This window comes from Heterodontus francisci, chromosome 43 (assembly GCF_036365525.1).
Source record: "Heterodontus francisci isolate sHetFra1 chromosome 43, sHetFra1.hap1, whole genome shotgun sequence".
Classification (NCBI taxonomy): Eukaryota; Metazoa; Chordata; class Chondrichthyes; order Heterodontiformes; family Heterodontidae; genus Heterodontus; species Heterodontus francisci.
In genome coordinates this window covers 28,888,669-28,912,748 of record NC_090413.1, presented here as the reverse complement: position 1 = coordinate 28,912,748, position 24,080 = coordinate 28,888,669, and the positions used below count along the sequence as shown (strand labels likewise).

The 24,080-nt window shown below is 43.3% G+C and overlaps 1 protein-coding gene across 2 annotated transcripts in view; it reads left to right on the top strand.

Annotated features, from left to right (window-relative positions):
* The first annotated feature begins 1,671 nt into the window (after positions 1–1,671).
* The window catches only part of LOC137355790 (intercellular adhesion molecule 5-like), a 32,579-nt gene continuing 10,170 nt past the window's right edge, over positions 1,672–24,080 (top strand). The window contains exons 1-6 of one of the 2 annotated variants that reach the window (XM_068021302.1): positions 1,672–1,903; positions 4,954–5,229; positions 15,079–15,393; positions 17,716–18,009; positions 20,971–21,252; positions 23,777–24,022. In XM_068021302.1, the coding sequence (XP_067877403.1) occupies positions 1,834–1,903; positions 4,954–5,229; positions 15,079–15,393; positions 17,716–18,009; positions 20,971–21,252; positions 23,777–24,022 (1,483 nt within the window). In that variant the 5' untranslated portion in view covers positions 1,672–1,833. The remainder of the gene's footprint in view (positions 1,904–4,953; positions 5,230–15,078; positions 15,394–17,715; positions 18,010–20,970; positions 21,253–23,776; positions 24,023–24,080) is intronic. The other variant, XM_068021303.1, reaches the window with a different exon arrangement.

The window sequence follows — 24,080 nt, the reverse complement described above, 5'->3', positions numbered from 1 at the left end:
CTCCTTTCAGGTGAAGCAGCGATTTACTTGTACTTCTTTCAATGTAGTATACTGTATTCGCTGCTCACAATGTGGTCTCCTCTACATTGGGGAAACCAAACGCAGACTGGGTGATCGCTTTGCGGAACACCTCCGCTCAATCCAAAAGCATGACCCCGGTTGCTGGCCATTTCAACACCCACCCCTCCCAACCCACTCTCATGCTCACGTCTCTGTCGTGGGATTGCTGCAGTTTTCCAGCGAACATCAACGCAAGCTTGAGGAACAGCGCCTCATTTACCGATTAGGCACACTACAGCCTGCTGGACTGAACATTGAATTCAATAATTTCAGAGCATTACAGGCCCCCCTTTTAACTTTTATTTTTAGTTTTTTTTCTTTTTTTTCCTTTTTTCTTTTTTATGTGTTTATTTTATTTTAGTTTGTTGAGCTTGTTTCTACTGTTTTTTTTCATGTTTTTGTCTGGGGCACACCATTAACATACCGTTTGCCTTTGCTCCATGACCTTCTGGTCAGTTATTCTTTGTGATCTTATCTTATCAACACTTTCTCTTTTGTTATCTCTTGCCCCACCCCCCGTTTTACTTGCTTAAAACCTAATATCTGCCAGTTCTGATAAGGGTCACTGACCTGAAACGTTAACTCTGCTTCTCTCTCCACAGATGCTGCCAGACCTGCTGAGTATTTCCAGCCTTTCTTCTTTGTGTTTAAACAGTCAGTTCTTTTTTAACTCTGCTGTGGTCAGAACAGCTGGCCATCCATATTAAGCAAGGCATTATGCACTCTAAGTAACCCTTTGCTAGTTCAAGGCAACATTAATCAGATGGTATCTCCGAGAATGAATGAAGTTCTGTGCAGAAGAGACAATATTTCAGCCAAAGTGTTGGACAGTATGAGTACTCCTTTGTTCATGTTTCCCAGGTGTCTGATCTCAATTTGAAGTCATAATTACAAAACAATCTAATAAGGCTTGTAATAGCTAGAAACAATTCCTAGGCCAGCTTGCCCCTGATTGCTCGGGTGCATGATGGTCAGAAAGGGGTTAAAAACAGGAGCCTCATCAGGTTTCAGTGTACAGAGACCAAGAAGATTCACAGAAGTAGAAGAACACCAGCACGTGGTGTGGAGAACAAAAGAACTATTAGACCAGGTAGACTGAGGGGGTCTTCACATCACCTGCGAGAGTTGTAAAGTTATTTGCCTAAGTTTGTTAACTATGATTTTACTTTTAATATATTTTCTGGACTTACTATCTAAATGCCCTGTTGGCTTAATTGGTTGTCTTGTCCAGACCAAAATTAAGGGTGTTTTTCACCTTCAGGCAACAACACATTCAAGAGCTTTGATGTGGAAAGGGAGGATGGAGATGGCGCTTTAGTTTGCAAGGACTGTGAGGTCAAGGGTTGTTTTTTCTAAAGAGAAGGATGATGACAGCACACATAAAGGAGAGAGGCACAGCACCCAAAGACAGACAACCGTTAACAATGTAGTTAATGTGGGGACCACTGGAGAAGTTAGGTGGTCAGTAGTTTGGTGGTTTTAGTGAATGACATGTTCAATAATTATTCAGCATTATGTGAGGTGGATAGAATTTTGAAAGATTGACAAGTACAGACTGGGCGTGGAAATTCCCCGCACTGGCAGTTGGGGGTTAATCACCGGAAGGGCTGGTCGATCACTCATTCACCGACAACACTGAATACAAGTGCTCAGTCAGTCCACAAATAAATTGGTACAGCGCGGAGAGTTAAGATAGATTTATTCAATGACTCTAAAGTCTCTGAAGTTTTTAGGATCATAGTAAATACAGACCACATATTCTTCAGAAATTCAATGATGGATTTTAGAATAACTTCGCCGATTGAATGTAATTGGCTTTTCACATTACTTTTTATTCTAACAGGTAGGTAAAATGCTTTTAAATATACGCAATATTTATTTATTTACATAGATTCAAGTAGTATTATATGGTTTTCATCCAGTTAAAATGATAGCTGTTAGTTTTATTCTGTGATCAACCGTTACTGCTTTCCCGTCATACTGAATAGTTTGTTTGAGAACAGGAAATAGAAATTTCAATCTAAATAACGATGAGAAAGATAGAAATGAAACAAAAACAGGCAGACAGTCAGGGATTCGCTTCATTCGTAAATGTACCTTAAATCAGTCCTACAGATGGTGAATTTATAATATTAGTTTGCCTTGTGATCAATGTACTTTGTCAGTTTGACGGTTACTATTTTCTACCATGTTTATTGTTTTGTGTGCTGGGGAATGGAAGAGAAGTTCTAGACAGTATCCTACATTGGGACAGATTTTCAATTTGCTGTCTGGAAGACTGCCATTTGTAGATTGGCCACCTTTTATTAAAAATGCCCGCTTTCCATTTCACTAAAATCACCTTTCCTGCATGACACTAACCTCTAGAAATAGCAAACCGCAACAGAAGCGCACATTTCTGTTCTGCTACAACAATGTATATAATGCACACAAGTCGTCCTACTTTTTCCTACTACTGTGCTTCTTTGGGTGGCTATACCTGCATTTTCTTCACCTGATCTAGTGCTTTTAAAGTGCAACCCCCTCGAGGGCCAATGTCCAGAAAGGCTGGTGGGTGGGGGGTGATCCCCACTTCCTTCTTCCCTCTTCCCACATCAGGAAACTGACATTCTCCAGAACAATGGACGTGAATTTTGCTCCCATTGCCCTGTGATTTCCGCACTGGATTCAACTGGATCTGTGGCTGTAGCAGGCTTGGACCCAGTATAACCTTTTCAATAATGTGAAAGTGGACATGCCCAGCCTCTAAATTCTTTCTCTTATTTTTACAACTGTTGAGTTCTCAAGCTTTGGGGTGCTTGATCAAAGCTGATGCAATGATTAAGCCAGGTGCACCGGAGTTCTGTGGAGGTCCAAGGGCAGGTGAAAGTTAATCCAGGCAGTTTTGTGTTTCAATTTTTCACCACTTCCTCCCTAACCGCAGGATGATTTAAAGCATTCAAAGCCTTCTGGCTGTGGCTTTTCAAGGCTGAGGCTGACAGATGCTCCGGGATTTCCTGCCCAACATTTAGGTGCATGGTCCACTTAGAGGGCAGGCCTCAGTCTGGAGTTACTAAGGGTTATTTCAATTGGTCTAAGATAGAATAAAGCAGCTGTCCCCTCCTGTGAGCATCACATCTGAGGAACAGTGCTTGTTGGATGCTCAGTGAGTGCCTATAGAAACAATTTCCTTATTCTCTGATTCTATGTCAACTAGTTTCTTCCACTAATCTGGGATGTCACCTCCTCAAACAACAGTTCAGTGCAGGTTGTCGGTAAGATCTACCCCTTTCAGAGCACTTTGATTAAGGTGAACAAGAGAAGCCAATATTTGAGATCAAAAAATAGGCTGATATATCATATTGATGCAGTAACAGCAAGGGGTGCAGTGAGGGCAACTAAATGGCCAGTCAGCCTAAACTCGTAGGTGGACTAATTAGCGGTAAAAATTCTGAGAGATCGTATAAATCATCATTTAGGAAGGCACAGATTAATTAAAGATAGTCAGCTTGGATTTATTAAGGGAAGGTAGAGTCTGACTAACTTGATTGAATTTTTTGTGGAGATAATAAGGAGGGTTGATCAGGGCATTTGATGTAGTTTGGATGGATTTTAACAAGGCTTTCGACGATGTCTCATAAGGCAGACTGGTCAGAAAAGTAAAAGCCCATGGGATCAAAGGGAAAGTTGCAAATTGGATCCAAAATTGTCTCAGTAGCAGGAAGCAAAGGATCATGGTTGAAAGGTGTTTTTGTGACTGGAGAGCTGTTTCCTGTGGGGTTCTGAAGGGCTCAGTATGAGGTCTCTTGCTTTTCATGCTACATATAAATAATTTAGACTTAAATATAGGGGGTATGAGTAAGATGTGTGCAGATGATGGAAAACCTGGCTGTGTGGTTGATAGTGCGGAAGCAAGCTGTAAACTGCAGGAAGATATCAATGGACAGGTGGGCAGAAAAGTGACAAATGGAATTCAATCCAGAGAAGTGTGAGATAATGCATTTGGGGAGGGTAAACAAGGCAAGGGAATACACAATAAACGGTAGGATACGGTGAAATGTAAAGGGACAGAGGGACCTTGGAGTGCATGCCCACAAATCCCTGAAGGTAGTAGGACAGGTAGGTAAGTTTGTTCAGAAGGTATACAGAATACTTTCCTTTATTAGCCGAAGCATAAATTATAAGAGCTGGGAGGTGATGCGAGAACTGTATAAAACACTAGTTAGGCCACAGCTAGAATACTGAGTACAGTTCTAGTCACCGCATTACAGGAAGGATGTGATCGCACTTGAGAGCGTATAGAGGAGGTTTGCAAAGATGTTGCCAGGACTGGAGAATTTTAGCTATGAGCAAAGATTGGGTAGGTTGGGGTTGTTTTCTTTGAAACAGAGGGGGCTGAGGGGGAATTTAATTGAGATGTATAAAATCATGAGGGGCCTAGATAGAGTGGATAGGAAGGGCCTATTTCACTGAGCAGAGAAACAATTATCAGGGGGATAGATTTAAAGTGATTGGTAGCAGGTTTAGAGAGGAGTTGAGGAGAAATCCTTTCGCCAGAGGATGTGGGGGGATTGGAAATCTCTGCCCAATAGGGTGGTAGAGGCAAAACCCCTCATCACAGATGCAATTGAAGTGCCGTAATCTACAGGGCTACGGACCAAGAGCAGGAATGTGGGATTAAGCAGGATAGCTCTTTTTCGCTTGGCATGGACTCGATGGGCTGAATGGCCTCCATCTGTACTGTAAATTTCTATGGTTCTATGAATTGCACAGAATATGTGTCTTGCTTTCAAAAAGCAACCTGCCTATTGGGTTAATTAGAAATGTGCTATTATTTCAGGGAGTTACTCTTAACAGGTCCTATATTGAATGGATTCCATATCCCATGTTTACTGTGAGTTTTTTCCCTGACAGCAAGTGTAACTGGATTTGAGGTTTGGATTGACACAAACCCCTCAGCTGTGGAATTTGGAGACTCTTTAGAGGTGAACTGCAGTACAACATGTGCAGAACCGATAATGACAGTGGAATATAAATCAGGGATACATCCAAACAGAAGAAATGGCACTAACTGGTCCACAGATTATTTCCCGAGTGTGCAGAAATGGGATTTTGCAGCACCATGCAGTGTAATCTGTAAATCAGACGGTCGTCAGCTGAAGGAGGAGAAAAAGGTGGTCACAGTATACAGTAAGTGAAAACTCTTGTTCTAACAGTTGATTGCAGAATCTTAAGTAGGGTGGAAGGCAGTGTGAAATATTTTAGACTATGAATAGTACTGCAGTGTATTAGGTGAGGTACTGAACTGCACTGGTGGGAAACGGGTAGTACCAGAAAACAAAAGTGTAAATCGTGTGTAAAACAAGTCAGCCGCTGCCACAGCAATGAACACACAGTTCCAGCCTGTGTTCAAATGGGAGGCCAATGACGTTGTGGAAGCATTCGAAAAGTTTAAGTAAAAGTGCAAATTGACATTCAGTAGTTTTCTGAAAGGCCCCAGAAAGAGGAAAAGGTCAGCTACAGCCTTCTGTGGACAGGGGAGAAAGGATAAGATCTTTTCAATAGCTGGGAAATGAATGAGAATGGTAGTAAAAACTGGGACAAGATTTTTGAGAAATTCAGCACATATCTTCAGTACATAGACAGGTTAAGTGAGTGGGCAACAAGATGGCAAATAGAGTATAATGTAGGGAAGTGTGAAGTTGTTCACTTTGGTCATAAAAATAGAGAAGCAGGACAGTGTAGGGAAGGGAGTGTAGATAGTCTCGGTCATGTCGTTATGAAAAAGGAGGAGGTGTTGGGTGTCTTGCAAAGCATTCAGGTGGATAAGTCCCCAGTGCCTGATGGGATCTACCCCAGAATACTGAGGGAGGCAAGGGAAGAAATTGCTGGGGCCTGACAGAAATCTTTGTATCCTCATTGGCTACAGGTGAGGTCCCAGAGGACCGCAGAATAGCCAATGTTGTTCCTTTGTTTAAGAAGGGTAGCAAGGATAATCCAGGAAATTATAGGCTTCCGTCAGTGGTGGGGAAATTATTAGAGAGGATTCTTCGGGACAGGATTTACTCCCATTTGGAAACAAATGAACTTATTAGCGAGAGGCAGCATGTTTTGTGAAGGGGAGGTCGTGTCTCACTAACTTGATTGAGTTTTTTGAGGAAGTGACGAAGATGATTGACGAAGGAAGGGCAGTGGATGTTGTCTGTATGGACTTCAGTAAAGCCTTTGACAAGAAACCTCATGTCAGACTGGTACAAAAGGTGAAGTCACACAGGATCAGAGATGAGCTGGCAAGATTGATACAGAACTGGCTCTGTCATAGGCAGAGGGTAGCAGTGGATGGGTACTTTTCTGAATGGAGGGCTGTGACTTGTGGTGTTTTGCAGGGACCAGTGCTGGGACCTTTGCTGTTTGCAGTATATATAAATGATTTGGAGGAAAATGTAGCTGGTCTGATTAGTAAGTTTGCGGACGACACAAAGGTTCATGGAGTTGCGGATAGTGATGAGGATTGTCAGAGGATACAGCAGGATATAGATCGGTTGGAGATTTGGGTGGAGAAATGGCAGATGGAGTTTAATCCAGACAAGTGTGACGTAATGCATTTTGGAAGATCTAGTGCGGGTGGGAAGTATACAGTAAATGGCAGAACCCTTAGGAGTATTGACAGGCAGAGAGATCTGGGCGTACAGGTCCACAGGTCACTGAAAGTGGCAACGCAGGTGGATAAGGTAGTCAAGAAGGCATACAGCATGCTTGCCTTCATCGGTCGGGGCATAGAGTATAAAAATTGACAAGTTATGCTGCAGCTGTACAGAACCTTAGTTAGGCCACACTTAGAATATTGTGTGCAGTTCTGGTCGCCACACTACCAGAAGGACGTGGAGGCTTTGGAGAGGGTACAGAAGAGGTTTACCAGGATGTTGCCTGGTCTGGAGGGCATCAGCTATGAGGAGAGGTTGGATAAACTCGGATTGTTTTCACTGGAACGACGGAGGTGGAGGGGCGACATGATAGAGGTTTACAAAGTTATGAGCGGCATGGACAGAGTGGATAGTCAGAAGCTTTTTCCCAGGGTGGAAGAGTCAGTTACTAGGGGACATAGGTTTAAGGTGCGAGGGGCAAAGTTTAGAGGGGATGTGCAAGGCAAGTTCTTTACACAGAGGGTGGTGAGTGCCTGGAACTTGCTGTCGGGGGAGGTGGTGGAAGCAGGTACGATAGCGACGTTTAAGAGGCATCTTGACAAATACATGAATAGGAAGGGAATAGAGGGACACGGTCCTGGAAATGCAGAAGGTTTTAGTTTCGGCAGGCATCAAGATTGGTGCAGGCTTGGAGGGCCGAATGGCCTGTTCCTGTGCTGTACTGTTCTCTGTTTTTAGTTTTTAAAGGTGTGAAACTGGTAAGTGTTGATGTTCAGCGAGACTTGGGGGTACTCGTACAAGGAACACACAAAGTTAACATGCAGGTGCAGCAGGCTATTTGGAAGACAAATGCATGTTGGCCTTTATTGCAAGGGGATTGGAGTACAGGAAGAAAGAAGTCTTACTAAAATTGTACAGGGCTTTGGTGAGACTGCACATGGAATACTGTGTGCAGTTTTGGTCTCCACATTTAAGAAAGGATATGCTTGCACAGGAGGTGGTGCAGCGAAGATTTACTGAATTGGTCCCTGGGATGAGGGGGTTGTCCTATGATAAGAGGCTGATTAAACTGGACCAATATTCTCTGGGGTTTAGAAGAATGAGAGGCGATCGAATTGAGATATACAGGTTTCTGAAAGGGCTTGATAAGGTAGAAGCTGAGAGATTGTTTCTGCTGGTTGGGGAATCTAGAATGTGGGGGCACAGTCTCAGGATAAGGGGCCAATCATTCAGGACTGAGATGAGGAGAAATTACTTCACTCAAAGGGTTGTGAATCTTTGGAATTCCCTACCCTGGACGGTTGTGGATGCTTCATTTTTGTTGAATACATTTAGAACATTACAGCGCAGTACAGGCCCTTCGGCCCTCGATGTTGCGCCGACCATCTGACCTACACTATTCCATTTATTAGAACATTAGAACATTACAGCGCATTTAAGGCTGGAATAGATAGGTTTTTGGTCTCATAGGGAATCAAGGGATATGGGGAGCGGGCAAGAAAGTGGAGTTAAAGCCCAAGGTCAGCCATGATCATGTTGAATGGTGGAGCAGGCTCGATGGGCCAAATGGTCTACTTCTGCTTCTATTTTTTGTGTTTTTAGATTAGATTAGAGATACAGCACTGAAACAGGCCCTTCGGCCCACCGAGTCTGTGCCGAACATCAACCACCCATTTATACTAATCCTACACTAATCCCATATTCCTACCAAACATCCCCACCGTCCCTATATTTCCCTACCACCCTACCACCTACCTATACTAGTGACAATTTATAATGGCCAATTTACCTATCACCCTTGTGTTCAGCCAAAGTCAAACCATCGGATCCACTGTTATGAATTTCAGAGCCTGAGACAGGAACAAGGTTCCACAACATTAATGATTTAGATGTGAATATAGGAGGTATGATCAGTAAGTTCGCAGATGACACAAAAATTGGTGGTGTCGTAAATATTGAGGATGAAAGCCTTAGACTCCAGGACGATATAGATGGGCTGGTAAGATGGGCAGAGCAGTGGCAAATGGAATTTAATCCTGAGAAGTGTGAGCATTTTGGGAGAACTAACAAGACAAGGGAATATACAATGGTTGTACAGAGGGTCAGAGGGACCTTGGTGTACTTGTCCATAAATCACTGAAGGCAGCAGCTTAGGTAGATAAGGTGTTAGGAAGGCATATGGGATACATGCTTTTATTAGCCAAGGCATAGAATATAAGAGCAGGGAGGTTATGATGGAGCTGTATAAAACACTAGTTAGGCCACAGCTGGAGTACTGTGTACAGTTCTGGGCACCACACTATAGGAAGGATGTGATTGCACTGGAAAGGGTGTAGAGGAGATTAACCATGATGTTGCCTGGGTTGGAGCATTTCAGCTATGAAGACAGACTAAAAAGTCTAGGGTTGTTTTCCTTAGAGCAGAGAAGGCTGAGGGGGGACATGACTGAGGTATACAAAATTATGAGGGGCATTGATAGGTTAGATCAGAAGAAACTTTTCCCTTAGCGGAGGGGTCAATAACAAGGGGGCATATATTTAAGGTAAGGGGCAGGAGGTTTAGAGGGGATTTGAGGAAACGAAATTCACCCAGAGGGTGGTTGGAATCTGGAACGCACTGCCTGAAGAGGTGGTAGAGGCAGGAACCCTCACAACACAGTATTTAGATGAGCACTTGAAATGCCATAGCATACAAGGCTACGGGCCAAGTGCTGGAAAATGGGATTAGAATAGTTGGGTGCTTGATTGCCGACACAGACATGATGGGCGGAAGGGCCTGTTTTTGTACTGTATAACTCAATGACTCTATGACTAGGTAAGCCTATTAACAATATCTTAATGAGATTGAGAAACGTAGCCAGAAAGTGTAAATTCAAGGACACAGATGAAAGGCTGGTAGATCAGCTCTTTTGAGGCTCCATATAGTGCACTGTTCTAGTCCTTGGAGTGTAAGTATACCCACACTGCTGTTAGGAAGGGAGTTCCAGGATTTTGAGCCAGTGACGACGATATTGTTCCAAGTCAGGATGTTGCGTGTCTTGGAGGGGAACTTGCAGGTGGTGGTGTTCCTGTGCATCTGTTGCCCTTGTGCTTCTAGGTGGTGGAGGTCACAGGTTTGGAAGGCCCTGCTGAAGAAGCCTTGGTGCATCTTATAGATGGTACACACTGTTGCCACTGTGTGTCGATGCTGAAGGGACTGAATATTGAAGGTGGTGGATGGGGTGCCAATCAAGCAGGCTGCTTTGTCTTGGATTGTGTTGAGCTTCTTGAGTGTTATTGGAGCTGCAGCCATCCAGGCAAGTGGAGAGTATTCCATCACACTCCTGACTTGTGCCTTGTAGATGGTGGACAGGGGCATAGTCTAAAAAGTAGGACCAGACCATTCAGGAGAGATGTTAGGAAGCACTTCTTCATGCACAGGGTGGTAGAGGTTTGGAACTCTCTCCCACAAACAGCAGTTGAAGCTCGAAAAGTTGTTAATTTTAAATCTGAGATAGATAGATTTTTGTTAAGCAAAGATATTAAGGGATATGGGCAAAAGGCAGGGATACGGAGTAAGGCTGCGGATAAGCCATGATCTCATTGAATGGCGGGACAGGCTTGAGGGGCTGAATGGCCTACTCCTGTTCCTATCTTCCTATGACAGGCATTGAGCAGACAGGTGGTGAGTTACTCGCAGCAGAATTTCCAGCCTCTGACATGCTCTTGTAGCCACATTATTTATGTGGCTGGTCCAGTTCAGTTTCTGGTCAATGATAACCCCCAGGATGTTGACAGTGGGGGATTCAGTGATGGTAATGCCATTGAGCATCAAGGGGAGATGGTTAGATTCCCTCTTGTTTGAGATGATATTTCCTGGCACTTGTGTGCCGTGAATGTTATGGATCAGGAAGAAGGTGAGAGGTAAGCCCATAAACATAAACCTGAAGCTGAACCTTGATCCTGGAACACTGAGTAACATTACCCTGCTCAGACTCTACCAGAAGATGCTTCCTGAAAATTTGAAAGAGAATGGTTACCGAAATAAAGATGCTCTGAAACCGAGAAACACCATGCTGACAGTCTATGATGGGCGGCACAGTGGCGCAGTGGTTAGCACCGCAGCCTCACAGCTCCAGCGACCCGGGTTCAATTCTGGGTACCACCTATGTGGAGTTTGCAAGTTCTCCCTGTGTCTGCGTAGGTTTTCTCCGGGTGCTCCGGTTTCCTCCCACATGCCAAAGACTTGCAGGTTGAGAGGTAAATTGGCCATTAGCAATTGCCCCTAGTATAGGTAGGTGGTAGGGAAATATAGGGACAGGTGGGGATGTGGTAGGAATATGGGATTAGTGTAGGATTAGTATAAATGGGTGGTTGAGGGTCGGCACAGACTCGGTGGGCCGAAGGGCCTGTTTCAGTGCTGTATCTCTAAAACTAAAACTAAAAACTGAGATTCAACCTGGGAATGACCCAAATCAGAGGGATGCACAAAGGAAAATACGGTAACTGTATATTCTACGTCACTGAAACGGATGGTTCAGCTATCCTGGGGTTAAACAGTTGCCAAGAGCTGCAGCTGATCTTGGTAAACTGTAAGATGAAGGAGGCATCAATGAAGGTTGAAGGTAGTACACCCATTGAAAAGCACCCTCCGATCAGAAGCAAGGAAGATCTGGTCCAACTGCATCCAGAGTGTTTTGGTGAGACGCTTGGATGCTTTGAAGACTTTGAGTATCACATCACATTGACCCAGAGAAGAAACCAGTGATTCACCCCCACGTAAATTACCAATAGAGCTAAAAGGAAAGCTTGAAAGAGAACATCAGAGATGGAAAAAAATAAAGTGATTGCCAGAGTCACAGAGCCGACAGATTGGGTAAATTCCATCATGGTGAAAAAGAAGCCAAATGGATAGCTACGAGTTTGTCTGGCTCCCAACGATCTTCATCAAGCAATATAGAGGAATCACTACTCTTCTCCAACACTGGAAGAGATCATACCAGCACTGGCAGGGGCAAAAGTTTTCAGCAAGCTTGATGCCAGAAACAGCTACTGGAATGTGAAGCCTGGTGAGGACCCTTCGGTGTTGACAACATTCAACACACTCTTTGGACGGTACAAATTCCTGCATCTACCTTTTGGCCTTAAAGTGAGCCAGGATGTGTTCCAGAAGAAATTAGATGAGACACACAGGAGATGCAAAGGAGCAATCGGCATACCTGATGATACCCCGGTTGATGGTGTAGATGAGAAAGACCACAACTACCACCTACATGAAGCCATGGAGAGAACCAGAAAAGCTGGGATCAAGCAAACAAATGCATTGTAAAGGTGACAGAATGCCAGTTCTTTGGAATGGTGTACACACCTGATGGAGTCAAGCTGAGTCCTGAAAAAGTCACAACTATCTCTGAGATGGAAGCTCCAAGACAAGAGAGAGCTGAGGAGTTTGCTTGCCTTGATCCAGTACATAAACTCTTTCATCCCTCACATGCCAGAGCACACAGCAAACCTACAAGAGCTGATGAAAGATGTTGAGTACCAATAGTCAGAGTCACATGAGAGGAGTTTCAGTAAACGCAAAGGAGTAATATCCAAGGAGACAAGTTGGTCACACGACAACACAGCAAACCCATCACTCTGCAAGTAGATGCTTCTACAAAAGGAAAGGGAGCAGCCCTGGTACAAGAAGGAAAGCTGATAGCATCCAAAGCTGATAGCATCAGATATGTTAGCATAGAAAGAGAGCTTTTGGCAGTGATCTGAGGATGCAAGAAATTTCATACATAACCCTACGAAAAAAGATTCATAGTGGGGAGTGATCATCGTCCACTAAAACGTATCTGCAAGAAAAGTCTGTGTGGGAGTATCAGCAAGACTACAAAGGTGTTCTCGAGGCTTCAGAGTTATGATTTCATCCTGAAATACAAGCCAGGAAGATAAATGGTGCTGGTAAATATCTATCTCGTCTGTTGCCACGTGAGAAACACAAGGGAAAAGATCTAGGTATAAAGATACATCACACCTAGTGAATGTGACATCACCAAAATTGAGTCAAACAGAGATGAGACCAGTAAAGATGAAGAGTTAAGATGCTCTCTTAGCAAGTGATTCAGGGATGGCCAGATAAGATGCATCAAACACATCCAGGAATACAGCAGTATTGGTTAATCAGAGATGACATCTCACTAGAAGACAGTGTTCAGATGGCTGGATCCAGAATCATTCTACCCAAAACAATGCAGAGAGAACTTCTCCAGAAGACACATGAAGGCCGCATGGGAATGGAGAAGTGTAAGCTTAGAGTCAGATAGGCATCTACAAGGACATTGAAAAATGGTATCTACATGCATGTGTGCCAGATGTATAGAAATACCCAGCTCAAAAAAGAGATGATGGCTAGTGAGATACTTCCCAGAACATGGTATACTGGGAGCTGACTTATTCACGCACAACTAAGAATGGTACCTTATAGTAGGAGATTACTATTCATAAATCAGCGAGGTAAAAGATTTGAGAAATGCAACAATCACCACAGTAGTACGAGTCCTGTTTGTTGAACAAGGGATCCTGGAAAGGGTGATAGATGATAATGGAACTTAATTCACCTCCACAGAGTTTAAAGAGTTTGTTGAACGGTATGGCTTTTTTTTATTCGTTTGTGGGATGTGGGTGTCACTGGCTAAGCCAGCATTTATTGCCCATCCCTAATTGCCCTTGAACTGAGTGGCTTGCTAGGCCATTTCAGAGGGCATTTTAAGAATCAAACACATTGCTGTGGGTCTGGAATCACATGTAGGCCAGACCAGGTAAGGACGGCATTAGACTAGCTTTTAATTCCTGCAGTGATGTCCTGGGGCTGAGATAATAGGTCTCCAACAACCACAACCATCTTCCTTTCTGCAATCAGGTCAGCCGTGATCTTGTTGAATACTGGAGCTGGCTCGAGGGGCCGAGTGGCCTACTCCTGCTCCTAGTTCGTATGTTCGTATGTAAGGTATGACTCCAGCTGGTGGAGAATATTCCCCCAATTCCCATTAACTTCAATATTAAGAGGGCTCCTTAATGGCAAACATGGTCAAATGCTGCCTTGATGTCAAGAGCAGTCACTCTCAACTCACCTCTAGAATTTGGCTCTTTTGCCCACGTTTGGATAAAGGTTATAATGAGGTTTGGAGATGAACAGTCCCGGCAGAATCCAAACTGAGCAGGTTATTGGTGAGTAAGTGCCACTCTCTCGCGTTGTCAAATACAGCTTGTATCACTTTACTGCTCATTGAGAGTAGACTGATGGGGCAGTAATTGGCCGGATTGGATTTGTCCTGCTTTCTGTGGACAATACCTGGGCAATTTTCCAAATTGTTGTGGAGATGTCAATGTTGTAGCAGTACTGGAACACTTTGGCTGGGGCCACGGCTCGTTCTGCAGCACAAGTCTTCAGTATTACAGCCGGAATGTTGTCAGGACTCATAGCCTTTGCAGTATCCAGTGCCTTCAGCCATTTCTTAATATCATATGGATTGAATCAAAATGGCTGAAAACTAGCATATGTGATGTTGGGGATCTCAGGAGCAGGTGACATAGGGTAGGAGGTGGTGGTGCTGAGTCGCCTTCTTGAATCATTGTATTTTGTGTGGTGGAGGCACTCCCACATTGCTGTTAGGGAGGGAGGGCCAGCATTTTGACAGTTCCAGCAATTACGAAGGAGCGGTGATATAGTTCCAAGTCAGGATGGTGTGCGACTTGGAGGGGAACTTGCAGGTGGTGGTGTTCCCATGCACCTACTGCCCTCGTCCTTCCCGGTGGTAGAGGTCGTGGCACTGTTTAAGAAGCCTTGGTGAGTTGCCACAGTGAATCCTGTATTTTACTGGTCGAAGGCCTATATTGAGGTTCATGGTAAACACCTGAACTGGAAAACTCAACTAGAATATTCCGCAACCAAGATTCAATGGTGGCTTGCAAAGGAGAATTGGATAGATGCTTGAGGGGAAGAGTTTTAAGGGGACAGAGCAGGGGAGTGGAATTGATTGGATGGTTGTACAGAGGACCAGCACAGGCAGGATGGGCAGAATAGCCTCCTTCTCATAGAGTCATAGAGTTTTACAGCACTACACTGCTGTATCATTCTGTTGTCTGAGGGAAATGACTAAAATATTAAACTATTCGTGCTAATTTCAGTGCTTTTAATTGGGATCTGAGAAAAATGCTGCTGGTTTCGTGTAGATTGAAGAGAATCGCTGAAAAATCATTAATGGGGCTTGTTGGACCACAGGCATTTTTTTGGAATAACTTTTACTGCACACATGGATGATTTTACTTGCTGAGTGAAATGTACATATGTTGAGGGGAAAGAGGAGTAAACTGGTTGTGTTCAGATACATATTGTTTCAATGATTCCTGTTAACTTCTTTTAACAGATCGAGAGTTAAACATTACATCACCTCCTGAAGTGCTGGAAGTTAACAAGACATATAGTCTGGAGTGTATTGGTCCGAGGGTCTATCCAAACAATAAACTCAAACTCACATGGCTGAGAGGGAGTGAGATTGTTCAGAGGAATTTCACAGGAGAAGAAGGTTTCCCGGATGATGATAAAAGATTGAGGAACATCTTCCAATTCACTGCAAGTATGTCAGGTGATGGACAGGAGTACACCTGCTTGGCAGAGGTGGACTTGGGCTCAAACACCACAAAACCAATCACAAACTCCTCTGTGACTCTGCAAACTTACTGTAAGTTCCACTTGAACAAGAAATGTTCTCTTTTTAAGAATGGGTTAATTATCTATAATTTGTCGAGAATAAACAGTGGGAAGCAATTTAGGGAATCTTCTGATTTAGCTCCTGTTTTATCCATAACACAAAATGTGTTGGATAGAAATTGTTCATCTTGGACCCACCTCAAATATGCAGTTTTCTCATTTTGTGAATCTTTAGAATTCTCTACCCAAGAGGGGTGTGGAAGCTCAGACATTGAGTATGTTTAAAGCAGAGATTGACAGATTTCTAAACACCAATGAAATAAAAGGATATGGAGATAGTGTGGGGAAAAAGGCATTGAAGTGGATGATCAGCCATGATCGTATTGAATGGTGGAGCAGCTCGATGGGCTGAATGGCCGACTCCTGCTCCTCTGTTCCGATGATTCCTCTAAGGTCCAGGGCTTGCGTTTTCTCAGGGCTTTGGAGATGGGCTGGAGGCAGGAGGGGTAGTAAAATGGCAGCAAAAGGAGTCAGGGGGGAATCCTGATGTGTTCCCACTGCCATGGGTTGTTCTCAGCAGCAGGAACGGCAGTGGCTTGGCTGCCTGCCAATTGGAGGAGGACAGTCAATTATGCCAATAAATTGGCCTATTAACGGCCATCAGGTGTCGGAACAGCACAGCATCGCATGGGGAGTCCAACAGCTGCATTGAGGCAGCCTTGCAACAGTTTCCCATGGGAAGGGGAGGGTGGGGGTTGTAGGTACCGTGGTTTCCTGAGGCTCTATACCCTGAAGAGGGGGCTTCCAGCAGCACTGGTTGTCCACCGGCCCCAATGCCTCCACTGGAGGAGTCTAATCACCCAGGCCTGCCAGCCCAGCTCCGACACAGAAATAAAATTTTCTACTTCCCTGGGAGGGTGCCTCGATATGGCGACCCCTCTCTTTCCCCTTACACTCTCAGCAGCGGCCACCTCTATCAGTTTTACTGATGAATTACTGGCCCTTTGATTCGGCTGGCAGCTCAGAAAGGCAGGCTGCCAAACATAATTGAATGGTAGTCCTGGCGACAGCCTCTTAATTGGCCGCTGCCGGTAAAATTGCTGTCACGGTCTCGATGCCCTCCTACGCAGGTTTAGAACCCGCATTGCGTCCCAACATCAGGAATTCCGTCAGGCGGTAAAATCATGGTCCAAAAATCTTTCTATCTCTGCCTTGAATACACTGAATGACTGAGCATCAACAGCCATCTTGGGTAGAGAATCTAGAAAATTCACAACCCTTCGAGTGAAGAAATTCCTCCTTATTTCAGTCTGAAGTGATTGATCCCTTATCCTATGGCCACTATTTCAGGACTCTCCATTCAGAGGAAGTAAGCTCTCAGCAACTACCCTGTCAAACTCCACCCTACAAATCTTGTAGATATCAAATGAAATCACCTCTCATTCTTCTAAATTCCAGAGAGTACAGGCCCAACCTAAAATCTTAGGAACTTGACTCCAAAATATCATTCAAGGCACCACTCTCATTCCTGGTGTCAAGATGAGCTCTGCAGTGTAGAGAGAAAGGCTGAAGGACACCCTCATAAAATAAATGCTATAGATAAGCCAATATTAATCGACTAAGAAGATAATAGTAGGTATCTTTTACTCAATAATCTTTCAGGCAATGCTTGAATACTAGGCTCGCAGAGATAAGCCATTAGTAAAATGAGCTTTCTGGGCTAAATGGCTTTTCCCTGTGCTTGATTACTCTTCTGCAACAAACAAATTGGTGCAAAGTATGTTTATCTCCAGGATGGCCCACATGTTGATATTATCACTCTCCTGCTTTTGCCAGATGGCAGCCAGATGCTTCCTAATAGTGACGGGAATGTCTGAAGGAAACTCATGTGACAGCTTTGCACACCTCATAGTGGTCAGTAGAGGTGATGGTCAAGGAGCAGATCAGTCAATCTCTCCATGCAGGAGCAGCAAAAAAGCTTGAAAGATTTACACCCAGAGTCACCCACACTGAGGTCTGAGCCTCAACTGGGATGTTGTGGGCAGATGCAAGTCAAGATCACAATAAAGGTTAATCGGTGAATGCATCAGACTGTACCACTCATAGTGGCTGGCACAAAAGTAGCAGATTTAGTTACAAGGGCTGCCTGAAGAGTAGGAAGAATTAATTAAAAAAATAAAGTATGTGATCTCCTGATGATGGCTCCAGTTTTCTCTCAGTGAACAGTGTGATAGACTCCTGGGATGTGTGTATTGGGGAATACCAGTACTGGTCAGTTTTCCACTCTGTCCAATAGCAACTGAATCACAGCACAGCAAATCAAAGTGAAGTGAATTCCTTGTCTGTGTTGCAGCTTTTCTGGATCCACCTCGAATCCTTGACAAGAGGCCCATAGAAGTGAAGCAAGAGGCCACGTTAACATGTGAGGTCCCAAATGTCTATCCTGCTGAGAAGATGAGAGTCAGGTGGTTTCAGGATGGTAAAGAACTGAATTCAGTTACAACAAGGCCAAATTCTAATACTGTCCGAACAACAACGACATGGAAACCACAGGTGGCTGGTCTGATGGAAGTCGTCTGTACAGCAGATTTTGAGGAATATCCATCAGTTCCACCAAAGAATGATAGCGTCTTCATTGAGGTGTTTGGTAAGGATTCTGGTTGTGGAGGCATTATGATTTGATAGCATTCTGATAGTTCATGATAGTCAAAATTGCAGCATGTCAGGTTTACTTTAAACAATAAAATCCCTTCCGTTGAGTGACAAGTTAGGAAGTTTTGAAATATTTGCATATTCACAGATACTCAAAGAGAAGCAGCTTAAGATGTCTTAGTGACACTTGGTATTCCAAGATCATGAGAAAGTGTTAGAGGCACTCGATATTCCCTGATTATCAGGGAATATTACTGACACTTGATATTCCAGGATCATAAAGGTGTATGAAACAAGTGACTGAATAGTGTTGTCAAGAAAACATGCTGTGTTGAATGAGGACTTTGTAATTAATCGGTTGGAAACCGACATTGAACTTTTAAAAAGAAAAACTGGGATCCGACATTGAACTTTTAAAAAATTGGCAGCCAAGTTGGCCACTAAAATTTGCACTGAAATACCTCACAGTCCAGGACATCGAATTGGAGGCGCATGTCTAACAAGACTCCCATCCAGGACAATGGCTTGAATAGTCAAGTAGGTTATCCAGTATTACCCTCATTAGCAGGACTTTCAAAGCCATCTTGAAGCATTCATGAGTGGAGACGTACCTCCAGGGGATAAACATTGAAACAATGAGACCAGAGAGATTGAAAATTGCTAGACTTAAATCTAATTAAATTGCAAATGAGGACACTGCACAATCATGTGACTGCCTCCCCTGCTGTAAAAAACCAGCACTCTTTTGCAAAAGGACAAGCTCCTGAGATTTTGATGTGTGCAGAGTCCATAGGGGGTGCCTCTCTCCCTCCTTCTCTCTCTCGACGTGACCTTGGTCATTCGAAGCTTGCCTCCTGGCTGGAAAAGATCCAAGACAAAGACCCCCAGGAAGAAGACCACCTGCTCCACTGTCTCCAAGAACATCTAGATTCCAGATTCAGCTGGAAGACAACTAAATTAACAGACATCACAGACTGTATATGAATTTTATTTGTTCTGGACTCTAAACCAAACTATTCCTCTCCATGCTGTAATCTACTTGTGTGCGTGATTCCCCTGTGCGTGTGAGTGAAAGTGCAGCGTAGTTTATTTTTTTATCTAAATCAGGATTTTTGGTTAAATACAATAAAGTCATCTCTTGTTTAAACTCAAGAAAATCTGTCCAATTGGTTCTTTTCTGATCTTTCTTTCTTTTCTTTTGGGCCTCCTTATCTCGAGAGACAATGGATACGCGCCTGGAGGTGGTCAGTGGTTTGTGAAGCAGCGCCTGGAGTGGCTATAAAGGCCAATTCTGGAGTGACAGGCTCTTCCACAGGTGCTGCAGAGAAATTTGTTTGTTGGGGCTGTTGCACAGTTGGCTCTCCCCTTGCGCCTCTGTCTTTTCTGATCACAACAAAGGTAAAAGGTTAAGCACTCACTGAAGTGCTAAGCACATCCACTGTTTAAAAAGAAATAAACGCTGTTGCGGTCAAACAAGGAGAGGGACAAGAAGGGACCCTTGCGACCCCTCCTCACCTGATCATAACAGTTTGGACTGTAAACACAATAATATGTCTCATCTTGACAAAGAAATAACCATGGAATGCGATAAATGAGTTGTGTTCAGTGATGAGGAGTGAATATATCTGGTGAGGATAGAGTATGATCTCAGATTTTTTAATCCTTTTCCACTGACAATATCACGTACCTGATGGTCATTGATTGTGTCAAGAAAACATGCTATGCTGAATGAAGATTTTTAATTTATCGTTTGGAAACCTACATTAAACTTTGAAAAAGGAAAGCAAAAATCCTACAATTAACGTTTCAAAAAACTGGCAGATAAGTTGGCCACCACAATTTGGATTGAAATACCTCACATTCCAGGACATTGAAGTGGAGACGCATGTCTAAAAAACTCCCATCCAGTTGAACAAATTATCCAGTATAATCCTTGTTCGCAGGACATCCAAAGCCACCTTGGAGCATTCACTAGTGGTGATGTATCTCCAGGGGGTAAACATTGAAACAATACAACCTGAGAGAGATTTGGGATTCTCAGACTTCAGACCTCATTAAAGAAAAAAAGGAATATCAACGTGAATTTTTTTGTTACACGGAATTGTTTGTTACACAGAGCAGACAAGCTTTGAGAGCAAACCAGCGCAAGACCTTAGTGGGTTTGTATCTCTCTCTCTTTTTCTCCAGGTAAAATTACAAGTTTCAAAACCTGTCTGCATCTGTCGAACATCCAGGTCTACCATTGCTAGAGAGAGAGAATCCAGGGGGAGAAGGCCACCTACACCGCTGTCTCCAAGAAAACCCTGAACCAGCTGCAAGTGCACTTCTACCAGCCAGAGATTTCAGAACCGTGAATTCATCCAGAAGATAACTGAATTACCAGACCCCACAGACTGTATATTACTTTTATTTGTTCTGGATTCTAATCCAACAAAACTCTTCTTCATCACTCTATAATCTATTTGTGTGTGTGAGATTCTACTGGGTGTGTGTGTGTGAATGAGTGAAAGTTGGAGTGTAATTTATTATTTTCACTTTGATCGGGTTTAGATTCTTAAGTAAAATAAACTAACCTCTTTCTTGTTTAAACTCAAGAAAACCTGTCGGATTGGTTCTTTTATGATCATAGCACATAAAGGGTAAATACTCACTGAATTGGGAAACACATCCACAGTTTAAAAAGGAATATACACAGTTGCAGTCAAACAAGGAGAGGGACAAGAGGGGAGCCTTTCGACCTCTCCTCACCTGATTGTAACAACAGAAAGTGATTAAAGTTCCCTACTTACCCTTAGTCAGTGGAGTGGCTGGATGTGTCTGTGTGGCACAGGCATGTAATATGGATCAATGATAAAGCAGCACAACAGATCAAGTCTCCAGGATGAATTTTCACACTGAGCAGCTGCAAGATAAGCTTGGGAGTGTTTCTAACAACTTTTCTCTATTATTTTTACAGTTTTCCCTGCCCTTGAAATCCAAGTACCAATCAGCCCTGAAGGAAACCCAGTTAATATTACCTGCAGTGTGTTTAATGTCTCAGGGGAACTTCAACTCAGTCTGAAGAACAGAAATGACATATTAGTGAATGAATCAAGCAGTACAGGGCTCAGTATCTACTATACTGTGGATGCAGAAGCAAAGCTGGATGGACAGCAGTACATCTGCGAGGCTGAACTGAAACTTCAAGATCCGTCAACAAGCCGTGTTAAAAAACAGGTTGACACCCTCCACGTCCTGTGTAAGTTGCATCATTTTGGTTACAAATAGTTAGTGAGGTTTTTTAATTTCAAATGGAGACCAATGAAACTCATACTGACCCTTCTCTTAGTCCTGAACAAACAGAATTGGTCTCACATTTATCCTGCTTTTCAGTGGCTCTTTTTATTTCCAAGCTTGATCAGAATGCAGAACACAGGACGGGGCTGTGTGGAGACACTGTCCATTACTGACCACAGAGTGCAATCATGTGATTATGTGGCCTGAGTCCGCCATATAGCAAGGTACATGTCCTGACCAGACCATTGGGTGAGATACGAATTGAAGACCAATTTTTCCACAGGAACAAGCGAGGAGCAATTGGAAGCTGAGCCGTACTGGGCTGATGTAACGTGTGGGCTACTAATAGCATCTATTTAATGTGAGATAAAGAATGCTAGAATAGCATTTTCAATGGAGATAATGATACACAGAGCAACAGTTGTGAAGAATGAATAGCTAACCTCTTGTGCCTTGTAGATGGTGGACAGGCTTTGGGGAGTCAGGAGGTGAGTTACTCGCTGCAGGATTCCTAGCCTCTGACCTGCTCTTGTAGCCACGCTATTTATATGGCTACTCCAGTTCAGTTTCTGGTCAATGGTAGACCTTAGGATGTTGATAGTGGGGGATTCAGCGATGGTAAAGCCACTGAATGTCAAGGGGAGATGGTTAGATTCTCTCTTGTTGGAAATGATCATTGCCTGGCACTTGTGTAGTGCGAATGTTACTTGCCACTTATCAGTCCAAGCCTGGATATTGTCCAGGTCTTGCTGCATTTCTACACAGATGCTTCAGTATCTGAGGAGTCACGAATGGTGCTGAAGATTGTGCAATCATCAGCGAACATCCCCACCTCTGACGTTCTGATTGAAGGAGATCATTGATGAAACAGCTGAAGATGGTTAGGCCTAGGACACCACCCTGAGGAACTCCTGCAGTGATGTCCTGGAGCTCAGATGATTGACCTCCAACAACACAGAAGACTGAATAGCTAACATCTAGTTTATGAATACTGCAGAAAGACTGGTGTAATTGTCCAGCACTCACAGAGAAATACTCTGGGGAGAAATGATCCTATTTTGTCTGATACGATATTGTGATGGTAAAATAGAAAAACATAGAAGCAGAGAAAGTAACAGACTGGAAACAAATTAGAGGTTCATCTTGCCCACCCTCCTGTTGTTACTGCTGATGTTTGTCTCTAACATTCTCGTGTAATTTGACTTTTGAATAGATCTAAGAGACAGAGGCGAGAGGGTGTAATTGCAGGTGGGTAAAATGGGTTAAGGGCTTTGTCAATGAGAATGCAGCAGAGAAATGGAGAATCACAGGGAATTTAAACTCACGTTGCAATGAGGAATCCACAGCCAGGAGACAGGGAGCAGCGAGAGCTTCATGGGAATGAGCATCCCTGAGTTCAACCTGGAGTGTAGTGTTCTGTTTGGGGGAAACATGCAGTGTAAGGAACCTATGCCTTGTGGATTCTTGGTTCCCATTTTCTGTGCAGGAATATCGAGGATATGGAACCTGATGCAATATCTGAGGGGGCACCATTTCGTTCAGGGGGGGAATCCAATGGCAACTTTGGGGGAAAGGCCTTAGTGCAGGGAGGTTTAAAAAGGCTGCTATCTGAAGGCTTTCTAATATATTTATTCTACATTGCCACCCAATGAATCTGTAATGGAGCCACAGGCTTACACACAGCTGACTTCAAACACAAAAATAGTTTCACGACTGGGCTCGCACTAACGTTGCATGACAGGTCATTCAGCGTTATAAATATCAATCAAAGTGACAAATACAGGCATGACTGGTACAGTAGGTAACTGTTGACAGTCTTCCGATGGGATTTCCCATTACCAGAGGCTGACATATGAGTTTTGAAGGTAATTTGAAATGGAATGCTTTGACTCAGTGATTTAAAAATATAACAGATAAATATATTGTATTGATATGTTTGTTATTTGTAGTGTTCATTGGATTGTTTATTTAGAAATCAGCTGCATCATGTTTATTTCAACAGGTTAACACCTTTGTTAAAATAGCATAGGAATGTCAAACACTTTATTAATCAATTAATTACTAATACTGCATTGTAAAATTTCAACAATAGTTCAATAATTCCATATAACCGGAGAGCTGTAAAACTCCTCTTAGAACCCTTTGACCGAAGACCACCCTTCTCCATTCTCAGATTGGTGCTCAATCAGCTATACAGAAACTGGAAAGAGTAAAGCAGAAATCACTTGGAGATTTCTCAAAAGTGGCACTCAGAATTTTTGCTTTTGTCCGCAGAGTACAGGGAGAATTTCTCTGTCTTTATCCTGCGTTTTATTTGACCTGGGAGTGTTTGATGCTGACACTGAGTTTTCACAGAGAAGTCAGTTTTATTCCGAGCACTGACATCTGGAGAGCACCAAAATAAAATCACCAGAAAGATCTGAAAAGTATTTGAGCTTTGTTATTCAATTTCAAGTTTTAATTTTGTATTCTAATGAAATTTACAGATGCTCCAATGGAAGCACAGATCTTTAAAGCACAAGAAGACTGGATTGAAGGGAAATCACAGAATTTAACATGTCATGGTGCAGGGAACCCAGCTCCCCAGGTGTTCTGGACCAAAGATGGGAAGATACTCAGCAGAGAGATACTCCACATCCCATCAGTTCAAATGTGGCATAGTGGTCTGTACACGTGCACAGTTACCAATGAGTATGGATCCAGAAACTCCTCTGTAAATTCAGTCATTCTGTGTGAGTAATGGATTACAGGAAGTTTACTCTTTGAATGTTCCTTTGTTCTGAGCGCTGT